A 19,368-nucleotide genomic window follows, 5' to 3' on the forward strand; every position below is an offset into this window, starting at 1 on the left:
ATTTAAGTGTACCTTTCAGTCACAGAAACTCTTTTTGCACCGGTCACTACTTTCAGCCCAAGTTACACCATAGTGTGGTCATTATAGGAAAAAACTGGAAGAGTCAGCAGAAAAGAGATGGACTCTAAATGGGATTTTCCCATCACACCCTTGATTGAATGAAATTTGCTACGAGAGAATATCTGGCTACCCAGCTTTGCTGAATCATATTTTTGTTTGGGTAAGCAAATTAGCTGCAGAGAGCAGGATCCTAGCTGAGCAATGCTTTGGAAGAGTGAAGGCAGAGAGCCAGTAGGGCTACCGTTCCCTCCAGACTGTTTTCTTTGTCTCCCCAGCTACACTTGTATTTCTTGCTTTTGGCCACGATATGATCAGTTAAGATTGCTGTGTGTTTCAGTTTTCCTAGACTAACTTGTTACCGACAGAAAGATTCTTAGTTCATTTAACTCATCTAAATTATCTTGGAAGCCTCTAGCAGAAACATTGTCCAACATAATATCTTATATCAATAGTGAGAATCTGTAGCCTTTCGGATTGCAGATTGGATCGCAGAGCTCATCACTCTCTGCTATTGGCTGTGCTGAGTATGGCTTACGGCCAATGACAGCACTCAGGGAGCAGCACATTCCCTGCCCTTATCTTAAAGGTTGGAACTCAGGTAAGAGGCTCCTGTTACTCTGAAGCAATCATTTGTGTGTATCCATAGAATTGCAAGGATGCTTTTGATGAGTCGAAAGAGCAAACATCAGTCAAATGTCCTGATTTTCTAGGACACATACTCTCCATAAAGAATCCTGTACATCTCCGGCCATATGCCTGCTGGTTTATAAGAAAACTAAATGTTGTGCTAGAACCAATAATAATATGAAGTGGGCAAAATAGTTCAGAGAAGATAGTTTTGCAGAGGGGAAACAAATCATAGCCTATATGGCCAAGTGTACCATAGTACACTGGGAAATATAATCTCTACAAATGGAAAACAGCATGTTAATCTCAGTTTTAACAGAATTACATGCCATGTTATCAATCACTGATTAGCCAACCATACAGACACTGCTGGGCCATTGTTTAATAAATCACTGTAATGATTTTAGTTCATACTCACAACTTTATATTTTTGATATAAATTACCATTGTGTACTTTTGCATGTGGTTGTGAGCCACGGTGGCGCAGTAGAGTGCAGTATTACAAGCTACTTCTGCTGACTGCCAGCTGCCTGGATTTGGCAGTTCAAATCTCACCAGGCTCAAGGTTAACTCAGCCTTCCATCCTTCTGAGGTGGGTAAAATGAGGGCCCAAATTGTTGGGGGCAATATGCTGACTCTGGAAACCGCTTAGAGAGGGCTGTAAAGCACTATAAAGCGGTATATAAGTCTAAGTGCTATTGCTAATACTATTAGTGCCGTCCTTTTTATCCAAAGCCAATTTATCTTGCTAATATACACTGTTTATTTAATCCTTTTAGGCTACACTTTTAAAGGAGGACTGATCCACTTTTATAGAAGAAATCCCTTCCGGTACTTTGACAACTTCTTTTGAAATTGATCGATGCATTCTTTTTTAAATAGGGAATACATCCAGCTATGCCATTGGCACCGAGAGTGACCCAGAACTGGAGGTAGAATATCGGGAGCGCTTGGACCAAGAATTTTTAGAAGCAGGCTCCTTGTCAGACTCCAACACTGTTAACCAGGATGACGACTCCTTCAGTGTCCTGGGAGACTCCCTGGCAGAACAGGAACTTCTGGAGCAGGACATGCCTCCCCTCTTTATGCACTTGACCTGTTCTGTGAAGCTACGCAGCCAGCACTGTTCCATGCCTGTTTGCTCCCTACCTACCTGCCTAGGTGAACAAAAACAAACAAGATGAAGGTTTGGGATGGGAATGATGGGAGACATTGCATATGGCCAGATAGAAACTCCCAAAGGAAATGTGGATTAATGGAGTCCCATGACTGAGCCCCAGCCTCTCCCTGAGCATTTGGCAAAGAAGCATAAAGAAGGGTCTCTGTGAATAATATCTGCTAATTTTCTGTAGGAGATGTGCTGGGCGGCCTTGAAAGCTCTAAGGCACTTCACACAATTGACCTTTCTGACCTTTGTGTGACCCTCGACATTTTTGTCCTGACTGTTCCTCTGGAGATCGAAATGGTGAATGATTTACATCACAATAGGTGGGAACTCACGTTTATCAAAAGGTTGGGGAGTTTTGGAGCCTGGAAAAAAAGTTCAGAATCAGGTATTATTTTCTTTCTTTCCACAGATACACCTCTGAGAGCAGCGTCTCCTTCACCCGTTCCCCAGGACAGCCTTCTTCTTTCCGTTCAGATGATGAGCTTATGCACACTTTGGACAGAATGCCATCCTCCTCCACCGATTGGTATTATATATTTTTTTCCCTATCAATGTCTGCGTTAGGATGTATGACTGGAAGAATCTTAGGTAGAGTGTGCATTCTCATTTTGTTTTCAAGGCATCCAGCACTCTCCAATCTTCCTGCAGTGCACAGGCAAGCTGTTGAAGCCACTATGACAGAAGTGAGTCTATCTGCCCCTGGGATTGGGGCAGCTGCAAACTTTGGGCATTATCCTTGTTCCTCTGCCTTCCTCTGCTCTTCTGCACTAGAGCATGGCCTGGCTACGAATCATTCTTGGTAGGAATGCAGTTGCTAGAAACAGACTCTTACTGGAGAGTATTCCATTCCATGATCTGGACTTTCCTCTCTCCTTTCTCAGATCCGTTGGCTCCTGGATGATGAGATTGTGTCAGCATTGCGTTACTCACAGCCTGTCACTGCTAGTATCTTGAGTCAAGCAGCTTCTCACATCTACAGTTCCCAAGGCCGCCCAAGCTGCCATTGTGAGGTGGTCCCTCTGCAATTTGTATTTGGGCCTGAGAATTCTCTGGAGAGGTTTCGTGAAGTAAGCAGGATTCTATCCCTTTGCCTTTTTATAGTTTTTTGGGATAGATTTCATGTGATTTCTATAGTCTACAATCCCTGAATAAAAATTGAACATTCCTAAAGCTCTGTGATTGCACATAGTTCTTAAAAGCCTGAGAGCTATGAGCCTAAGGAATCTCTAAAATGTTCACCAGCAAATGGTGCACAGCATCCAGATCTGAAGCAAGCAGGAGCATTTAAATCCACCTGCAGTTCCTTATCCCTGCCTGGTGATTGCTGCTAGAAGAAACCTTCCCTTTTCCAGGGCATGTATAATAGTTGCATGTGTTCAGGAAAATAATTACGTTGTATACCATAGAAGAGAATAGATACCAAATATGTGGCAGGCAGGAGTATTTTAATGAATAAGTCAAATTTAGGGACTTCTTTAGATTTTTTTTTGTTTTTTGTTTATCCCAGCCCTGCTTATTTCTGAAGTAGGCATTTGGATGCCAAAATTTAAATGCAGCCCTTTGGTCTGGAAAAGTTGTACATCTCTGCCTTGGATGTTAAACCAGACCATAGTTGTCATTTCACAATAAAAAAAATTCAACAGTACTTATTGAAGCTATAAGAAATAATAATGCAATGAAACATCCCAGGCCAAAATTAAAATTAATGAGTAATAAAAATAAAACAAAAACCCAAACTTATCTGCAGCCAAAAAACTAATGGTACCACTTAATTCAAAGAATCTCTAAAATAGATTTTTTTAAATTAACATAAAAATCCAGCAAAATGGAGCACGGATTTCCAGGGGAATGCTGCTCCATAATAGCGTACCCACTGAAAAACTATCTGCAAATTTCAGCTCCCCCACTCACTTCAGGGAAGTGAGGAGTGACTGACAGTTTCTCCTGGGATATATGAGTCTGGCAGGTTGACTCTATCTGGAGAAGATAATCCTGCAAGTAGCATATAGTTTAAAATCAGCTCTTTGAATTATACCCACAAGCCAATGCAAGCTCTGAACCAACAATCTAATACTCTCATGCCAATATATGACAACGAATACCAATTATCAACAGCTAATCTGGATTAGTTGTAGCTTCTGAATTGTCTTCAGAAACAGCCTCACATGGGATACATTATTGTAGAAAAAATAATAATACTGAAAACGCAAGCAACTTGTGTAAGGTCCTTTACTTTATGGTTGTAACTGTCATACCAAGCAGCTGAATGAAAACCTCCATCTGTCGTGTGGTAATAAGTTTAGGAGGACTGTCGTACCCTGCTCTCTCAAGGGTAGTGGTGTTCTATCCAGAGACAACACTGCAATTGTAACAGTGCCTCAGTGCAGTGTACAAAGTCTGTTTTGCCAAGATTCTGTTAGCTGCCCAGAGTCACTTTGGTGAATATGGACACACCTAGAAAAGAATTGGAATTTACCACAAACCCTTTCAAAATTGATAGCACCACTTTCTCCAATAATGAGCCCTACAAAACTGCCTGGATCCCTGGAAGTGACTCCCCACTTCCCTCAGTATAGACCCAGACATTCTGCTATTTGTGCCCTAACCTCAGTAGCCACAGGGAACCAGCAGTTTGACAAAACCAGCTTCCCAACCATCCACCCAACGATGTCCTTCCTTTACTTGGCTTAGGCCTACAAAGTAGATTCCCCTCCCGCTCTCTCTTCTTTGTTTGGATGCTTCTAGGAGTTCCAGAAAATGCCCTTACCTGGCTATGTCCTCAATCCTGAGGGGAGTGATTTCTACTATGCATCTGTCAGTCGCCTACATGCCTCAGTAAGTGGACCCAGCCTTTCTGTTACTCTTGAGAGCACTATGACAGGAGGCCGGTGTGACAGCAGCAGCAAAACAGAAGGCTCCCTACCCTGTTCTACTCCCCCCGATGAAGCTCAAAGTCTCTGGGCATGGTCAGCAAATGAAAACAAGACTGGAGAATGTCTGGGCATAAGTAACCAAGTACCTGTTGAGGTAAGTGTTAGACATGATCGAAGCAGATGAGAAATGTAATGGTCATTGATATGGGACCACAAAGGTGACTGTTGTGGGAACATCCTGGACTATCTTATCAGTAGAACTTTGCTCTGCGTCTTTTCTATTGATGCAGGTGTCAGACCAATTAACATCTGTGGATCAGCAGACCAGTATTTTGGAGCAGGGTTGTCCAGCTGAGGAAACTACTTTGACGCAGGTGCAACCTCAGGCCTCCTTTTCAGACAAGTGGAGCAGTGAGCAATCTCTGTTAGCTACACCATCTGCACCAAATTTAACAGAATCTGTGATCCCCAGCAAGGAAGGTGAGAAACTGTCACCAAGCATTCACAATTACGAAATGTAAAATGACTTCCTGACCATTTTTTCAAAATGAAATGTAGTCTTTTGAAATAGGCATGGTATTCAACTCTTGCAGCTTTTTGTGCTGCTCTTTTACTTATTTCTATTTTTTGTGCCTACCTTTATTATTTTTACAAATAATAATATTTTTACTTATCTAACACACCTTCCTCCTATTTTCTTCACAACAACAACCCCGTGAAGTAGGTTTGGCTGAGAGAAAGTGACTGGCCCAAAGTCACACAGCCAAAGTCATGGCTAAGGCAGGACTTGAACTCATAGCCTCCTGCTTTCTAGCCTGATACCTTAACCGCTAGACCAAATTGGCTGCTTTTGTTCTGCTTGCTTCAATAGAACTAATTATAATCAATGTTACTTTGGGGTTACATTTGATTTTAAAATACAGTAAATCTTTACTGGTTGACTTTATTCTTGATATACTACTTTATGGATGATAATTAACATTACAGATTTGGAAGGCTTTTTACTCGTTTGAGCTGTTTTTAAATGTTATACACTGAAATTCAATTTTCAAGTCAAATATACTTTTGTGTGTGTGAGAGAGAGAGGATCTAACATATTTTATGTTTTGTATTCATTTGCTGTTGCATGTCTGCATTTCTCCCTAGTATTTTATATGGCTTATTGAAACTCTTTGAACAAAAATATAGCAGTTCACACTGATTAAAAACTCCCATGTTCAGGCCATCATCTTTTCCTTAGCCCTGACTGTTACACCATAAGTAGTGATCTTCAGTGGGTGTCTGTTAAAATGCTTTTCTTCATAGTCTTACTCCAAGATTGATTTTTCTATAATCTAGATCATTTTAGTACCATTGAGCTCATGAGACTGCAATTCTAAAAAACTGCTGCATGTCGTGTATTTCAATTTTGGTATGAAGTGACTCTTGCTTAATTTCTGAAATCACATAATTTGTGCAGTGGTCAGGATTTTTAAAAACAATACTTTATGTACTTTTAGTATGCTTGCATCCTTTTCTTTTCATGCTTTTTTTTTTTTGAGATGCCAGATTGTCAATTTTGATGTTTAAGGCAAAGATTCTCCTCAGGGACATGAGGAATCTTTCACTTTGGGAGAAGTCTCTTAAGGACACCTGACGCTTTCTTTACAGGTTGTTATAGGAAGCAACAGCTTAGTCAAGTGCAAAGTTTGGTGTCAAGCCAGGGAAGCATGGATTCTGATCTTCTTGGTGAGTGGATGCATCTTTGCCATTGGGGGTGGGGGCAGTTTTGGAGAACTGGGGAAATATCCCTCTAGGATTTCCTGACAACATAGAATCATTGGCCTCCCCAAGAATCTTCTGATACTTTTAGGATTAATTGACTGAACTCTTCACAGATAGCAGGATACATTTTTATTTCCCAGGATATGATGGAGGTAGCAGTGATTCTGAAGGCGAGGAGGCAGTGATGAGTGACCTAGAATCCAGGTGCCCTCTGATACCTGACTTCTGGCTGATCATCAAGATTCACCAGGATCGGGTTGAAGTTTATTCCCATACGCGGTAAGATCCTGATTCTCATGGCTCCCTAAGCAGAGATGAGAAAGCAATTCCCCTGAATGATTTTTCTGACATGGAACTGGATTATCTGTGAATGAGCAATTTGGGGAGCTTGAACTGCGAAAGAGATACTACAGCAATTATTGGCTGTGAATTTCACACCCAGAATCAATTCTAAGCATCTGTCAGTGTGCTGCTTTCCTCTCATCCTTGTTTTGCATTTATCATATTCATTCAGTGATATAATGAAAGAAAGTGGTGTTGCCACAACTTTGTGTGTGTATTGCCCAATCTGTGCCAACTATATATTACCTTGGATAGACTGCAATTCCTGTAATTCTACTGGGGCGGGAAATTAAGTAGTGTAGTTTAGTGGAGTTCTGCTGACTGGGGAATTCTGGGAGTTGAAGCCCACACTTCTGAAAGTTGAGAAACACTAGTGCATCTAGAGGACACCAAAGTGGAAGACAATAGCACTTTATGCTTGGAAATTGAAGTTTCCTCATGAGTCAAGTTCTGACACTTTTTTTTCCTCTCTCTATAGCAGCTACAATGCAATAAAAGCAACACAAAATGAGGAAGGAGAATGCATTCAACTTCACCGGACAATGGTAAAGAAGGTTGGAGAAATTTGTCGTGTTGTTAACCAGGTAAGTAGGGCACATTCAAGCTATAAAGCCTGCTCCTTAAATGATAACAAGCTATCCCATAGTTTCATGGAGGAATAGTGCTTTCTTATGAGTGAGAAACCCAACTACAAGCCGCTTTTTTAAAAAATTGTCCCACCAATCAATTAAAAACTAACCAAATTAAGAAAGGGTAAACCAATCACCTTAATGTCTGCTTTTTCTCAGGTAGAGGAAAGGGAATTCAGCATAGATTCTGGAAGAACAAATCCCATTGGGGGAATGACCTGATTGGCACTGTGTATTTAGAGTGTGCATCTGTTGTACATATTCCTAGACTGGTGGGGACCTGTTCATTGTCACTTATGCCCTTGTGATCTCAAGATTGGACTGTTGCAATGCAATTTATATGGAGCTGAAGGCACTTCACCTAGTGCAGAATGCCCTGGCATGGACAGTTACTGACACCAGTTACTCAGCATATGTGACACTACTGCTTCACAAGTGCATTGCTTCCTGTGTGCCTCCAGGGGTCATTCAAGATGTTGGTTGTCACTTTCAGTCCCTTTGTGACTTTTGACCAGGCTATTTATGGTCCGAGCCTCCCCAATGGACTCTATCTGAATATGGGTTTGGCCTGAGCCTGGGCCCCCAAGCATGTGAGAGTCCATCTTTTGGCTATGTGGTACTTGGTTGGATGATGCCCAGCTACTATGAGTTTTATTTTTATTTTTTTACATTATGTATTTTATGTATTTTATTGTAAGCTACCTAGAGCTGTGTGTGAGGTGGGCAGCTTTATAAATCAAATAAATAAACACAGAACAGATGGAGAGGTTGAAAAATGCATTGCGGAAGAAGACAGTGAAAACTACTTCTACATTCATACCAAGGAAGCTCCATGGATGTGTCTGTGGAGTCAACAAGAATTGGATTCAGCTTAAAGAAAACTTCACATTTTTTTACAAACTCCTACTTCTTTGAGCAGTTTTTAATAAACACCAGGGGGAGCCAAAAACTGTTCCTGATGTGAGGAAACAATTACATTAATGCTTCCTGCCCCCTTCTCTTTAAAGCGATTGCTGCTACAAGATCTGCATGATAGCCACATTTGTAATTCTCTGTTGGTTGCTGAGAGTGAGGAGGACATCTGGAAAAGTGAAACACCTTATACCTATCGGCAGCGCACTGGGCCTGATGGTAGGAGCTTAAAATTGATCCTTGCTTAATGACTGCTCTGTTTAGCAACCATTCAGAGTTATAACAATGCTGAAAAGCAACTTTTATGAGGAGTTCTCCTCCTTAACAACCCTTGCAGTCGTCACCTGGTTGAGATTCTGCACTTTGAAACCAACAAGGCATTTATGACCATAGCAATTTCTCACAGTCACACTTGCCATTTGCAGAGTTTACAGTCAGCTTCCAACAAGCAGGCTCAACAAAAACGCCAGCAGTAACATTTGAAGTTGTGGTCATGTGACAGCTGATTTAATTATTGCAGGGGATTAGTTTAACAACCACAGTGGAAGTGAGGTTATAACTCTGTTCTGGTCACATAATGTCTTGCATTTGAGGTTAGTGACGGATTTGGTGGTCCCCATTATGGTTATTAAGCTAGGATTACCTATATTTTACTGCAGTGGCCCCCAACCTTTTTTGTGCCACAGCCCGGTACCAGCATCACAAAATGATCCGCGGCCCGGTACCAGCATCAGCATGCATGACAAGGCAAAGCGAGCCGAGCGACCGGCCAGCCAGCTGTCCCCCATTTCTCCCCGCCACCTTCGACTCCTCTTTTGTACCTTTGTCGATGGGCTTCGCTTCGGGATAGTCCCTTGGCTCGCCTTGTCTTGGGTGCTGAAAGAATCCTCGCACCTTAGTTTCGTTCGAAGCCGCCGCCCCCTTCGATGAAACTAAGGTATGAGGATTCCTTCAGGATCCAAACGCCACTTTCCAACCGGAAAAGCTCACCCAAAAGCACTTTCTCATCAAACAAGATGGCGGCGCCCAGCAAACCGGTGGCCCGGTAGGAAATGTTCCACGGACCGGTACAGGTCCGCGGACAGGTGGTTGGGGACCCCTGTTTTACTGTATTCCAGTTACATCAACAGACTTCTCATCAATAACAAGAACATAAGTCGTGTCCCCACCGCCCCCCTTTTTTTTTAATTCTGTAAGATTTATGGCAGTATCAGTATCTTGTGTTTCCATTCACCCATTGCTGGTTATATATTTCCATACTTTTCTGCAAGGCTAAAATATCTATTGTATGTTTGGATTTTGATTGGGATGGCCATATGTATAGAAAATATTTGTGTTTGATTTTTGGGCTAGCTGTTGAACAGTGGGGGAGAGCAAATCTGTGGAATAATATGCCCCTCCCCGCTTTTCAGATTATCCTGGAGAGGAAAGCTATCAGCCCCGCGACTATCTTGCAGCCACTATGCAGTTCATACCTGGACATTTTGCCTGTGATGCAGTCTGGAGTACCACAATCCACGTGCATTCAAGGCTCAAGATGGGGCCCAATATGGGTGTCGCCCGCGGTAGGTATTTGGGTGTTTAAGAAAGCTAGATTGTCCATTCTTGGACTACGCCTTGTCTCCTGACACAGTAAATTCTCCCCTTCCTGTTAGTTGGCAGTCCCTAGGAGACAGGAAAGGTATTGATAAGGTGGTCCAGAACAGGATATAGAGTTTCATGTCAGACAAGATCAGGCAGCGATACAGCAGTCTCTTGAAAAGAGTGGCTGCCGCTATGGAATGTGGGGATGGTGGTAAGTAGTATCTGAGGGAATGATCATGTGATTAAAAAACGAGAAAATTTTATAGAGGGGTTTTGACATTTAAAACTAAAATGTTGTAGTATCGAGATTTGTGGAAGAAATCCAAGCAGTGAGATGAGGTTGTACCTCCACAGTAATGTGTTAAAGTACTACTTTTTAAGAAATAACTTCTGTTTTTAAAATCACATCTGCTAAATACATTAGATGATGTTAGCATGTATTTGAAACTTTCTCTAGCAAAGGATTTGGTCCAAATATTCTCTGATACATAATACCTTAATTGGAACTCTGCTAGCATTTGATACCTTTTCACATGTTGCTTAATGCCTATTAATACTATCAAATTAAGACAGTTTTCAAATATTTGGATGCGTCCAGGAGATTGGTAATTATGAAGTTGAGTTAATGAATGGGTTGTAACCCAGAGAAAGTGGTGGGTTGGTATCTGAAAATCGCTATAGATTGGGCATTAAGCTAAATCTGTCTCTTTGTAAACTTGCGCTTTTCACTCTCTCTTCTGCAGCTATCCAAGCCCTGCGCTCTGTGCTCAATGCTTTCTCGGTTGTGAACAGGAAAAATATGTTTGTTTACCAGGAGCGTGCAACCAAGTCTGTTTTTTATTTACGGTAAGTTCAGTATGTCCTTGGACATGTCCACCACATTGTTCTCAAAGTTCAGAGGAGCCTGCTTGAACCACAGCCTGTTACTGACTTGGGTACTGCCTTGCTTTTGCCTCTCAAAATGTTATTCATTAGAACAGGGGGCGCCAACCTTTTGGACCTCAGGGACCGCCAAACTCGTAATTTTAAATCCCACGAACCAGAGGCCCTGGGAAAATCCCCAAAAAAGTCTGCAGGAAAATTCCCCACCCTGTTTTCTTACCGACTGATCATTCTTTATTTGGGATTGCAGAATACAGTCTCCAGCTTCGTTCTCATTGGGGGGGGGGGAGACACTTTTGGCTTCATGCAAGGAAAGCAGCAGAAGTCTTTCTTTCTCTCCCCCAAACTCTGCCAGAAATGAGTCTTTGTGAGATTTGTCACGCCGGCATAGTCACTTGGAGCAAGATGCCTTGCAGGATCCCAAAGACTCATTTCTGGTGGATTTTTGGGGAGAGAAAGAAAGACTTTTGTTGCTTTCCTTGCATGCAGCCAAAAGCAGAAGAAGAATGAAGTGGAAAGAAGCAGTCCAGTGGCTAGGCCAGGTGCGTGGGGCAAGTCCCCTCCCCTTCCGCCCTTTCCCCCCTCCCCTCACTACCTCGTGTTGTTCGCAATGAAAGGGACACAAGCCATGTGTTTCCGTGGGCCATGTGGGCAGCACAGCCGTGTGTTCCCACGCAGCCTAGATTAATTGCTTTGGGGGGTGCTTTGGGGGCGACATTTCTCTGTGGACCACCAAAATTTTCTCGCGGACCACAAGTGGTCCCCAGCCCACTAGTTGGCAACCACTGCATTAGAACATTCTTTTTTTCTTTTTTTATTCTAACCCAGGCTCTCCGAAACCACTTCTGGTGGGAAGGCTGGGGAAAATGAAATCCAAAATCTTGTGTGCCGTTCACTGGCACTTTCACGCAGCCAGGAGCCCATTTACACTGAAGACTTGAGTGTAAGTATCTGTTACATTCCCATGGAACCTGTGTGTCCTTGGTGCTAAGAGAGAGTACAAGTGGTCCTTGATCGATGATGGTAATTGGGACCTGAATCTCTGTTTCTAAGCAATACCTTTGTAAACTACAATCCTCTTGTTTGTGACAACAATCCCTACAGTTATAGTTGTTGTCAATGACTGAATCTCATAGTCATTAGGCAAGACAACATCCTACAACCAAAGACAGTAGACAAGTTGAGAAGGAAGTTACAATCCCAAGCCTGTTGCAGGGTAGATGCCTGCTGCCAGATGGAGGAAAGAACAAGGGAGTACTCTGGGGTGAGGTGGAAAGGGTGTGCCAAAGGCAGGGCATGAAAGTGCAAGGGAAGGTCGGTTAGGGTGCAAAGGTGTGTGCAAGAGGCATCTTAGGGGATTAGGGGACTGGAGGTTAAGAATGTAAAGAACAGTTGCTGGAATTCGGTATGTCCAGTTTTTAATGAAAAGAAGGACTAGGAGTGACATGATAATAGTGTTTCAATATCTCAGGGGTTACCACAAAGAAGAGGGATTCAAGCTATTTTCCAGAGCACCTGAGGGCAGGACAAGAAGCAATGGGTGGACACTAATCCAGGACAGAAGCAATCTAGAACTAAGGAGAAATTCCCTGACAATTAAAACAATCAGTGGAGCAAGTTGCCTCCAATATGTTGTGGATGATCCACACTGGAAGTTTTTAAGAGGAGATTGGACAACCATTTGCCTGAAATGGCAGAGGGTTAACTGCCTGAGCAAGGTCCCTTCCAACTCTGTTATTCTTTTCTATTCATCAGTCAGGGAGGTTGCTCAAAGGTGTGAGGAGGTATGTGAGAAGTGTACGGTGGGTGCACACGAATCTAAGGGTTTGCACAAGAGGAATCACCACAGCGGTTGGTGAGAGTGTGCAAAATAACACCATGTGCAAGTAGCCGGCACAGAATAGCTATGGAACGATGATGTACAGATGGGAGAGACCCCTGTGACCTTCCCTGCCAGCTACTCCATTGACTTTCTGGGGAAGCTGGCAGGGAAGCTGATAAATGGCAATCATTTGAAGGGGTCTAGTTGTAACTCCGAGGACTGGTTATAACCACCATTCGTTCAACGCCATCGTAACTTGGAATGGTCAGTGGCCAAATGGTGTAGGTGGACGACTGCCTCTGTACTGAATGCTTACAGTGGGAGCTTTGCTCTCTTTCCACCCAAGCATTGTGATGTTGCTTTCCTTTAATAGGGCTCTCACTCATCCTTGGGAACAGCCTCTTGCCGCAGCGTGGATTCAGCTCGTCCTATAAGCCAAATTGATAGACACATCCAACTAGTGGTTCATGGAGTGGCACAAGCAGGTAGGCTGGGCACACACTTCTAATCCGGTAACGGATAAGACAGAAGGAAGGAATACCTGTGGAGATGCTGCTGTTGCTGGCAAAAAATAAAAGACGCAAATTTAGAAGCTGTATTCTTGTATATTTCCCCTTAATTTAATAACCTCTTGTGCGTATCTCCATTGTAGCTTCTTTGTTCCAACATTTCCTCTAGCCATATTATAAAGGCACTTTTGGGATCGTGTCACAAGACACACAACGTACTCTAATACATGCAAATATTTGGTCTGGAATTATAACTAATATAGCAACAGCAGGTGAAAGAGCAGAGGAATGGCAGGGCAGATCCCAAAAACAGTAACCTAAATAGGTGACTTGACGGCACTGTAGCAGACCCAAGAGCTGTAGTGGCGTTCAGGTATAAGAAGCTCAGTCTACTACTCCTTTCATAGGACCTGAGATCACAGATGAGCTGGTGAAGGTTCTGCGTAGGCGTCTGGATGAAGCCACCCTGGATATCATCACAGTTATGCTTGTGCGGAACTGCAAACTCACTCCAGCTGATGTGGAGGTATTGGCTGAAGGAAGTACTGAACTTGCTTCCTGAGATTGTTGTAACTTCCAACTGGAGTAATTCCCCACCCCCTTAAAATAAGAGCTTTACTCCTTGGTTAAAATCTCCCATCTTGTGGACTTCACGGTCTCAAAAATATTGAACTATTGACACCTATTCCTTCTGCAGTTCATACAACCTCCAGGCAGCCTGCCCACTGAAGTACTGCAATTTACTCTTCCTACTTCATGCCTGCCTTGGCTTCCAGCTGTAGCCTGCTATCTGCGACAGAATCTGCTGATCTTTCTTCACACACCCAAATACACAGACAGCAATGTGGAGAACCATTTCAAGGTGAGTGTGTGGTTACCTTGAACGGCATGCTCAGTTTTTGGAATTGAGTGGACCTCTTTAGGTTGCCAGGTTACGTTGGTTCCAGTCACTGCAAGCAGTTATGCTGGAGGGTAATTTTATGGCTAAAAATAAATGTTTGCTTCACTGCTATATAGCCTCACATTAGACTGAAGATCACCCCCATGATCTGGTAATCCTATTGTATTAAGAAGAGCTACAATTATATATTATTATACTTTTTAAGTGTAATCATTTTAGTTCTGAGGATTTTAAATTCAGCTTTCTTTTGTAAGGAAGCATATCTGAACACTAGCTTGAAGTAACCACCTTTTGTTGCTTTTCAGCACTGCCTGAACCAGAATAGCAGCAGCAACAGTCCTGACTTGGATCTCTATTTATATAATAAGCCAGGAGGTCAAGGCACTGGTGGCAAAGGTACTGTGCATGTCTGCTCCATTACAACAGGATAAAGACTAGAACACACTGTAGCAATAAACTAGAGCACTTTGGAACAGTCTTAAATACATGAGAATAAAGGCTAGTTGGGCTACCAAAAAAGTAGAAGATTCTGTGAAGAGCCATCTATCTCTTGGTTGGTCCATATGAACCAAATTATGAAGTTTCCATGCATCTATACACTGTATCTTGCCATCTTTCCAAATATGTTGTTCTCCAGATGTGTTACCTATTCTTTTAAACAAGCAGAGTCAGTAGCCATGCTGGTTATCTGGGTTATTGTCAGAGTGGAAGTATAGTATAACTGGAAGATTAGTAAAGGCAGCTCTAATACTATGTCCCCACTAAGATGGAGAGGCACCGCAGTTGTTGTTGTTTTTTTAAAATCCTCTCTGCCATTAGTGGGTTGTAATTCAGTGAAAGTTGTTGTTCAATACTGACTGCACATTTTCTGATCCAAAATGAAATGGCATGTAGGGGAGGATACAGTATTCTTGAATAGGGGAGCCAGCCTAGCTAGAGATTAAAATATTTCTGCTTGGAATAAGACATTTTCAGTTTTGGCCAATTTATTTAGCTGGTAATGTTGGTTGGTGTTGATCAGTGTCACTTACATGCAGAGAGAATAATGCATGTACTTACACTACTCTTGCCTCCTTTTCCACCTGCACTGTGGTTTGGTTGTGTGGGTAATGCATCACTTCAAAGTGTGTCTGACCATTCTTCTGTCGTGTAGGTTCCATGTTGGATCTTGTGCAGCACCTGTTTCCACCCTCCCGGTTTCAAGGTAGCTTCCTGTAGATACCAGTAGGCCACTGAATTTTTTTCCAGTGCTGCTTCCCATCCTCATTTTTGATCCTATGCCTGCTGTGCTGTTGGCTTTTGCTCTATTCTTTACTGTGTCATCCATGTTTCCTCTTCAGTGTTGTCACCCAGGTCTTTTTTCCAGCTCTTATCCTTTCTTCTTGGTTCCAAGGAAAAGCTTTTTTTTTCCAAGTAAGAATTATTTGTCAAAGTTAAAGAATCCACAACAAAAACAGGAAGTAATGGTGTATTTGGTGGCTTCAGGTGGAGATAGAATAATTATTTTTCTGTTCACATTTAAACCTTTAATCTTGAAACTGTAATGGGAGTAAAACCAGTGGTGGTATTCTACTGGTTTGGCCCGGTTCTGCCAAGCCGGTAGCAATGATGACCGGTTCTCTCCACTGCTCTGCTATTGGGCCCACCCGTTTCCCCGGGCTCCCATACTCACCACCTGCTGCAGCTGCTTTGCACAGCACAGAAGAGCAGCTGTTGAAGCGACCGGGAAAATGCAGGCTTGCAGGAGATGAGTTGGAATGCCTCTGCGCCTGTGCAAAGTACGTGTTTGGTGCACGTGTGCACGCAAAGTGGGTGCATGCGTGCAAAGCGCACCCATCAAGCCACACCCACCAAAGCGGTGGTAAATGTTTTTGAATCCCATCACTGAGTAAAACATCATGCGCATTTCAGAAGATCTGTATAAATCTATGGAGCATATGCTGCTGTAGGGTTTATTTTGCAAGACAGAGCAACAGACAATTTTCTTCTGTAATCCTGGAATTGTGAAGGGGGATTCCATGATACTCTGGAATAAAGGTGTAAAACTATGCAATAGCTGGAGTGGTCTGACCCTGTAATCCATTTAGAAACAGTCCTAACTGAATGGATTTTATGCTCGAAATCAGAATAAATGCTGAGCTCAGGCAAGACATTTTCCTGGTGACCTGTTTGTTCAGGATCTTAAAACTGCTGAATCAGTGGAAATGGGACTGGACCTTTTGAGTGCCTTCAGTATTGTGCATCTTTTGGAGCAGGTTTTTTACATGTAGATTGTCAGGTGGATTTCTAAGTATTTATGGCAACATTGAGCTTTATGGTTCTATACCTAACAGAGAATAGATGACACTACTAGCTCTTCCTTTATCTTTGTTCTCATGTGGTTGTTGAGTCAAAAACATGATTGTGTTTCAGGCGCGTCAGTATAAAGTATATACTGGGAGTCAATATAAGCTTAAAGGATCTGTTCAGTTTGCTTCCATAAGAGGGCTTATTGCATGCCTGGAATAGGCTCTCTTTCTCTTTCCTAGGCATGGTTTAGGAGACATATCTCCACCTGATCTATTTCTTCCATGCAAAGGCTACATCAGGCCAAGGTCATGCTAATCGGAGGTGCTGAGCATGTTATGATTACCTTTGATAATGGGGTGCATGATTGAGATAGCATCTACAGCGTCTCTGCTATCATGCACCTTCTGCATGGAGGAACTCACCACTTTTGTTTATAACTGATGTCATTTTAAAAACCTAGACAGTTAGTGTCTGCTGATGCTATCTATACTCTAGAGTGAGTCCTTACCTTTTTGCTCACCCTTCTTAGGAACTTTGGCATGCAGATCTTTTGCTTGGCAAAGTGTGATTTCTATAGAATTAGCATTTGTCATTGTCTTGTTTTTTCCTACGAGTATAATTAATGTGGTGTATTACAGGCCAGAAGAAGGTTAGAAGAACTATAAAGAGTTACCACCTGCAAACCTTGATCCCCAGTTTTCAAGGGATCCTGACACAATACAGGAAAGGAGCTACTTGCTTGCTTGCTGCTGTTTGCTGGAATAAGTCAAAATAATCTATAGAGAGGGCTGATCTGTTGCCTGATGCTTTTGCTGGCTGAATTTTGCTAAGCCTGCAATGAATTCCACTGTTTTATAGGTAAAAGCCCATTCCTAGTGGCCCATTCCCAGGTCTCTTCGTTATCCACATGTATTTTGATTTCCTTGTCTGCATTTGTTTCACCCTTTCTCTCTGCACATACTTTTTTTTAAAACCTTCCCAAGTAGCGTCCCAAGGATGCTGAGTTTCTGTAGCAAGTACCAGGGTGAATGGGCTCAAGCGGGTCTTCTATTTCCCTGCAGGTGTCGCATGCATTGCCCTGTCCTTTGTGGATTCCTGCAGAAATCCCATTTCACTGGCTCGCTGGGTGAGGCCCTCCACTGTCTTGCTGAGCACTTCATTTCTTCCAGAGGCGGACTTTGAGAGCTTGACTACAGCCAACAAGCATGAGAGTGAACCTGGCAAGTCACAGTCAGGTAGGAAGGCAAGATTTTTGTTTTCCAAAAGAGCTCATGAGCAAAATAATGGGACCAAAATGAAACCAGGTGCACGGTCCAAGTTCAGGGTTCATTTGGGAATTGCCGTAGCTGTTTCTAAGAGGCATTCTCTTGAAGCAAGATTTTTTTTCTTTACAGCTCTCTCTCCTCTAGTTCGCTTTGACATCTGGGAGAAGGGAAACATCAGCGTGTTGCAATTGTCTGAAAGACTGCGCCATGCCCTGCGCCACGCCCTCTGTGATGCCCTCATGGAATTTCATGTGCTCCCCAATCCGTTGTGTGTCGAGACATCCACTGAGCTGGAGGATCCGGATAATACTGGTAAGATCTTTCGGTTTCTCTGTTGCTAAATTCAGCAAAATTATTGCAGCCAAGAAATGGCTCTCAAATGACTGTTCTTAGGAGCCAAGGAATTCATGAATTTAATTCTGTATTACCTAAGTGTTCTTGAGGCTTCAGATAGAGGTCTGCCATTTCTGCAGCTTCACTGAATATAGCAGGGTTTGAGCTTAGGAATAGTCACGTGCAAAGGCACACAGCTTACCATGGTGCTATAGCTCTTTTCCAAGATTTATGGTTGCTTTTTGTGGAGTTCTTTTCTACTGGCATAAAACAATAAGAGAAGTTAAGGTTAAAGCAGTTTCTAAAAGACATAGAAAATCATGTGGCTTAAGACAGTTCTTCCTATGGAGAAGAGTTGTGACTGGAAAAAGAGGGAATTTCTGGTTTGAGTAGTATGGGATTTTCACCAGCTCTAATAGAGACTGTACTTTCAGGAGTCCTGCGCCGAACGATGTCTGAATCAAAAGGACTGACTCAGCATGCCAGAGGCAGAGTATGCCCTCCATCTCTGCCCTTCTCAGTGCCCAGTTTGGGTGAACCTGTCACACCTACAAGCAAGATGGGACGACGGAGCTTTTGGGATAAGCTGGTAACGACTGTGGAAAATAGAGGGGGGAGCTGTTTTGAGTGCGAAGGGGAAGGGTCAAAACTCACAAATCTAAATCGAAGAACTGTTACAACGGAGCGTAAACTTCTAAGAACTTCTTAAGATAGCCAGCACTCTAGCCATAATGTTATTACATTCAGTATTATATTTTTCAACCCCAGACTGTTAAGAGATACATTTCAGCCTAATGTCTCACAGTTCCAGGAACTACTTCGAAAAGCAGAGGTGGGCAACTATGGCAACTGTGGACTTCAACTACTCCATGCTGGCTCAGGAATTCTGGGAGTTGAAGTCTACAGGTTGTAAAGTTGACTTAATTGCCCACTACTTCCATAAAAGATCTCTAGAAAAGGCTTCTGGCCTGATGGCATAATTGTATACCTGTTTCAGGTTAGACCCACAATATATGTGCCATAGTTGCAGAATAATGTATTATGTGCGGATTAGTAGAATGCTCTTCAATTTTTGAGAAAGACCATATCAAAGCAGAATTTGGCGGTATCGAAGTTGGTCTAATGCAGAAGCTTAAACGGACATGTTTCCCTGTGCTCTTGTCTTAATTGTCAGAGCAAACCAGAGATAGCAGATCAAGGAAGCCCCAAGACTACAGATGACATTGTGTTGGAGCGCCCTGAAGAGAATCGCAGTCGCCGTCGCCATAAGACTGAAAGTGTCAAGCAACACTCAAGCCAGGAACGTGCTGCTTCTGAGCAGGAGCAGAGCCAAAGGCAAGCATGCTAGCTTCCATCCACATCGTCTTCTAGGGACTTGTGGGAGGGGTTCTTTCTTCCAGGCCGAACC

The 19,368-nt window shown here is 42.8% G+C and overlaps 1 protein-coding gene across 5 annotated transcripts in view; it reads left to right on the forward strand.

The window, feature by feature from the left end:
* Positions 1 to 19,368, forward strand: part of SZT2 (SZT2 subunit of KICSTOR complex) — a 74,691-nt gene that overhangs the window by 34,657 nt on the left and 20,666 nt on the right. For 4 of the 5 annotated variants that reach the window (XR_015742847.1, XR_015742848.1, XM_087929749.1 and 1 more), the window contains exons 32-53: positions 1,570 to 1,848; positions 2,040 to 2,175; positions 2,265 to 2,381; positions 2,475 to 2,538; positions 2,737 to 2,922; positions 4,601 to 4,882; positions 5,019 to 5,208; positions 6,379 to 6,456; positions 6,633 to 6,771; positions 7,313 to 7,418; positions 8,471 to 8,594; positions 9,788 to 9,940; positions 10,703 to 10,805; positions 11,670 to 11,784; positions 13,037 to 13,148; positions 13,580 to 13,698; positions 13,870 to 14,034; positions 14,379 to 14,469; positions 17,424 to 17,597; positions 17,757 to 17,939; positions 18,395 to 18,549; positions 19,135 to 19,295. Coding sequence is in view for 3 of the 5 variants with exons in the window: in XM_087929749.1 (XP_087785875.1) it covers positions 1,570 to 1,848; positions 2,040 to 2,175; positions 2,265 to 2,381; positions 2,475 to 2,538; positions 2,737 to 2,922; positions 4,601 to 4,882; positions 5,019 to 5,208; positions 6,379 to 6,456; positions 6,633 to 6,771; positions 7,313 to 7,418; positions 8,471 to 8,594; positions 9,788 to 9,940; positions 10,703 to 10,805; positions 11,670 to 11,784; positions 13,037 to 13,148; positions 13,580 to 13,698; positions 13,870 to 14,034; positions 14,379 to 14,469; positions 17,424 to 17,597; positions 17,757 to 17,939; positions 18,395 to 18,549; positions 19,135 to 19,295 (3,232 nt within the window). In the remaining 2 variants the exon portion in view is untranslated. Of the gene's footprint in view, positions 1 to 1,569; positions 1,849 to 2,039; positions 2,176 to 2,264; positions 2,382 to 2,474; positions 2,539 to 2,736; positions 2,923 to 4,600; positions 4,883 to 5,018; positions 5,209 to 6,378; positions 6,457 to 6,632; positions 6,772 to 7,312; positions 7,419 to 8,470; positions 8,595 to 9,787; positions 9,941 to 10,702; positions 10,806 to 11,669; positions 11,785 to 13,036; positions 13,149 to 13,579; positions 13,699 to 13,869; positions 14,035 to 14,378; positions 14,470 to 15,226; positions 15,278 to 17,423; positions 17,598 to 17,756; positions 17,940 to 18,394; positions 18,550 to 19,134; positions 19,296 to 19,368 lie in introns of all 5 variants that reach the window. The other variant, XM_087929751.1, reaches the window with a different exon arrangement.

This window comes from Pseudonaja textilis, chromosome 3, assembly GCF_049901715.1.
Source record: "Pseudonaja textilis isolate UNSWEBS1 chromosome 3, rPseTex1.2, whole genome shotgun sequence".
In the NCBI taxonomy this organism is placed as follows: Eukaryota; Metazoa; Chordata; class Lepidosauria; order Squamata; family Elapidae; genus Pseudonaja; species Pseudonaja textilis.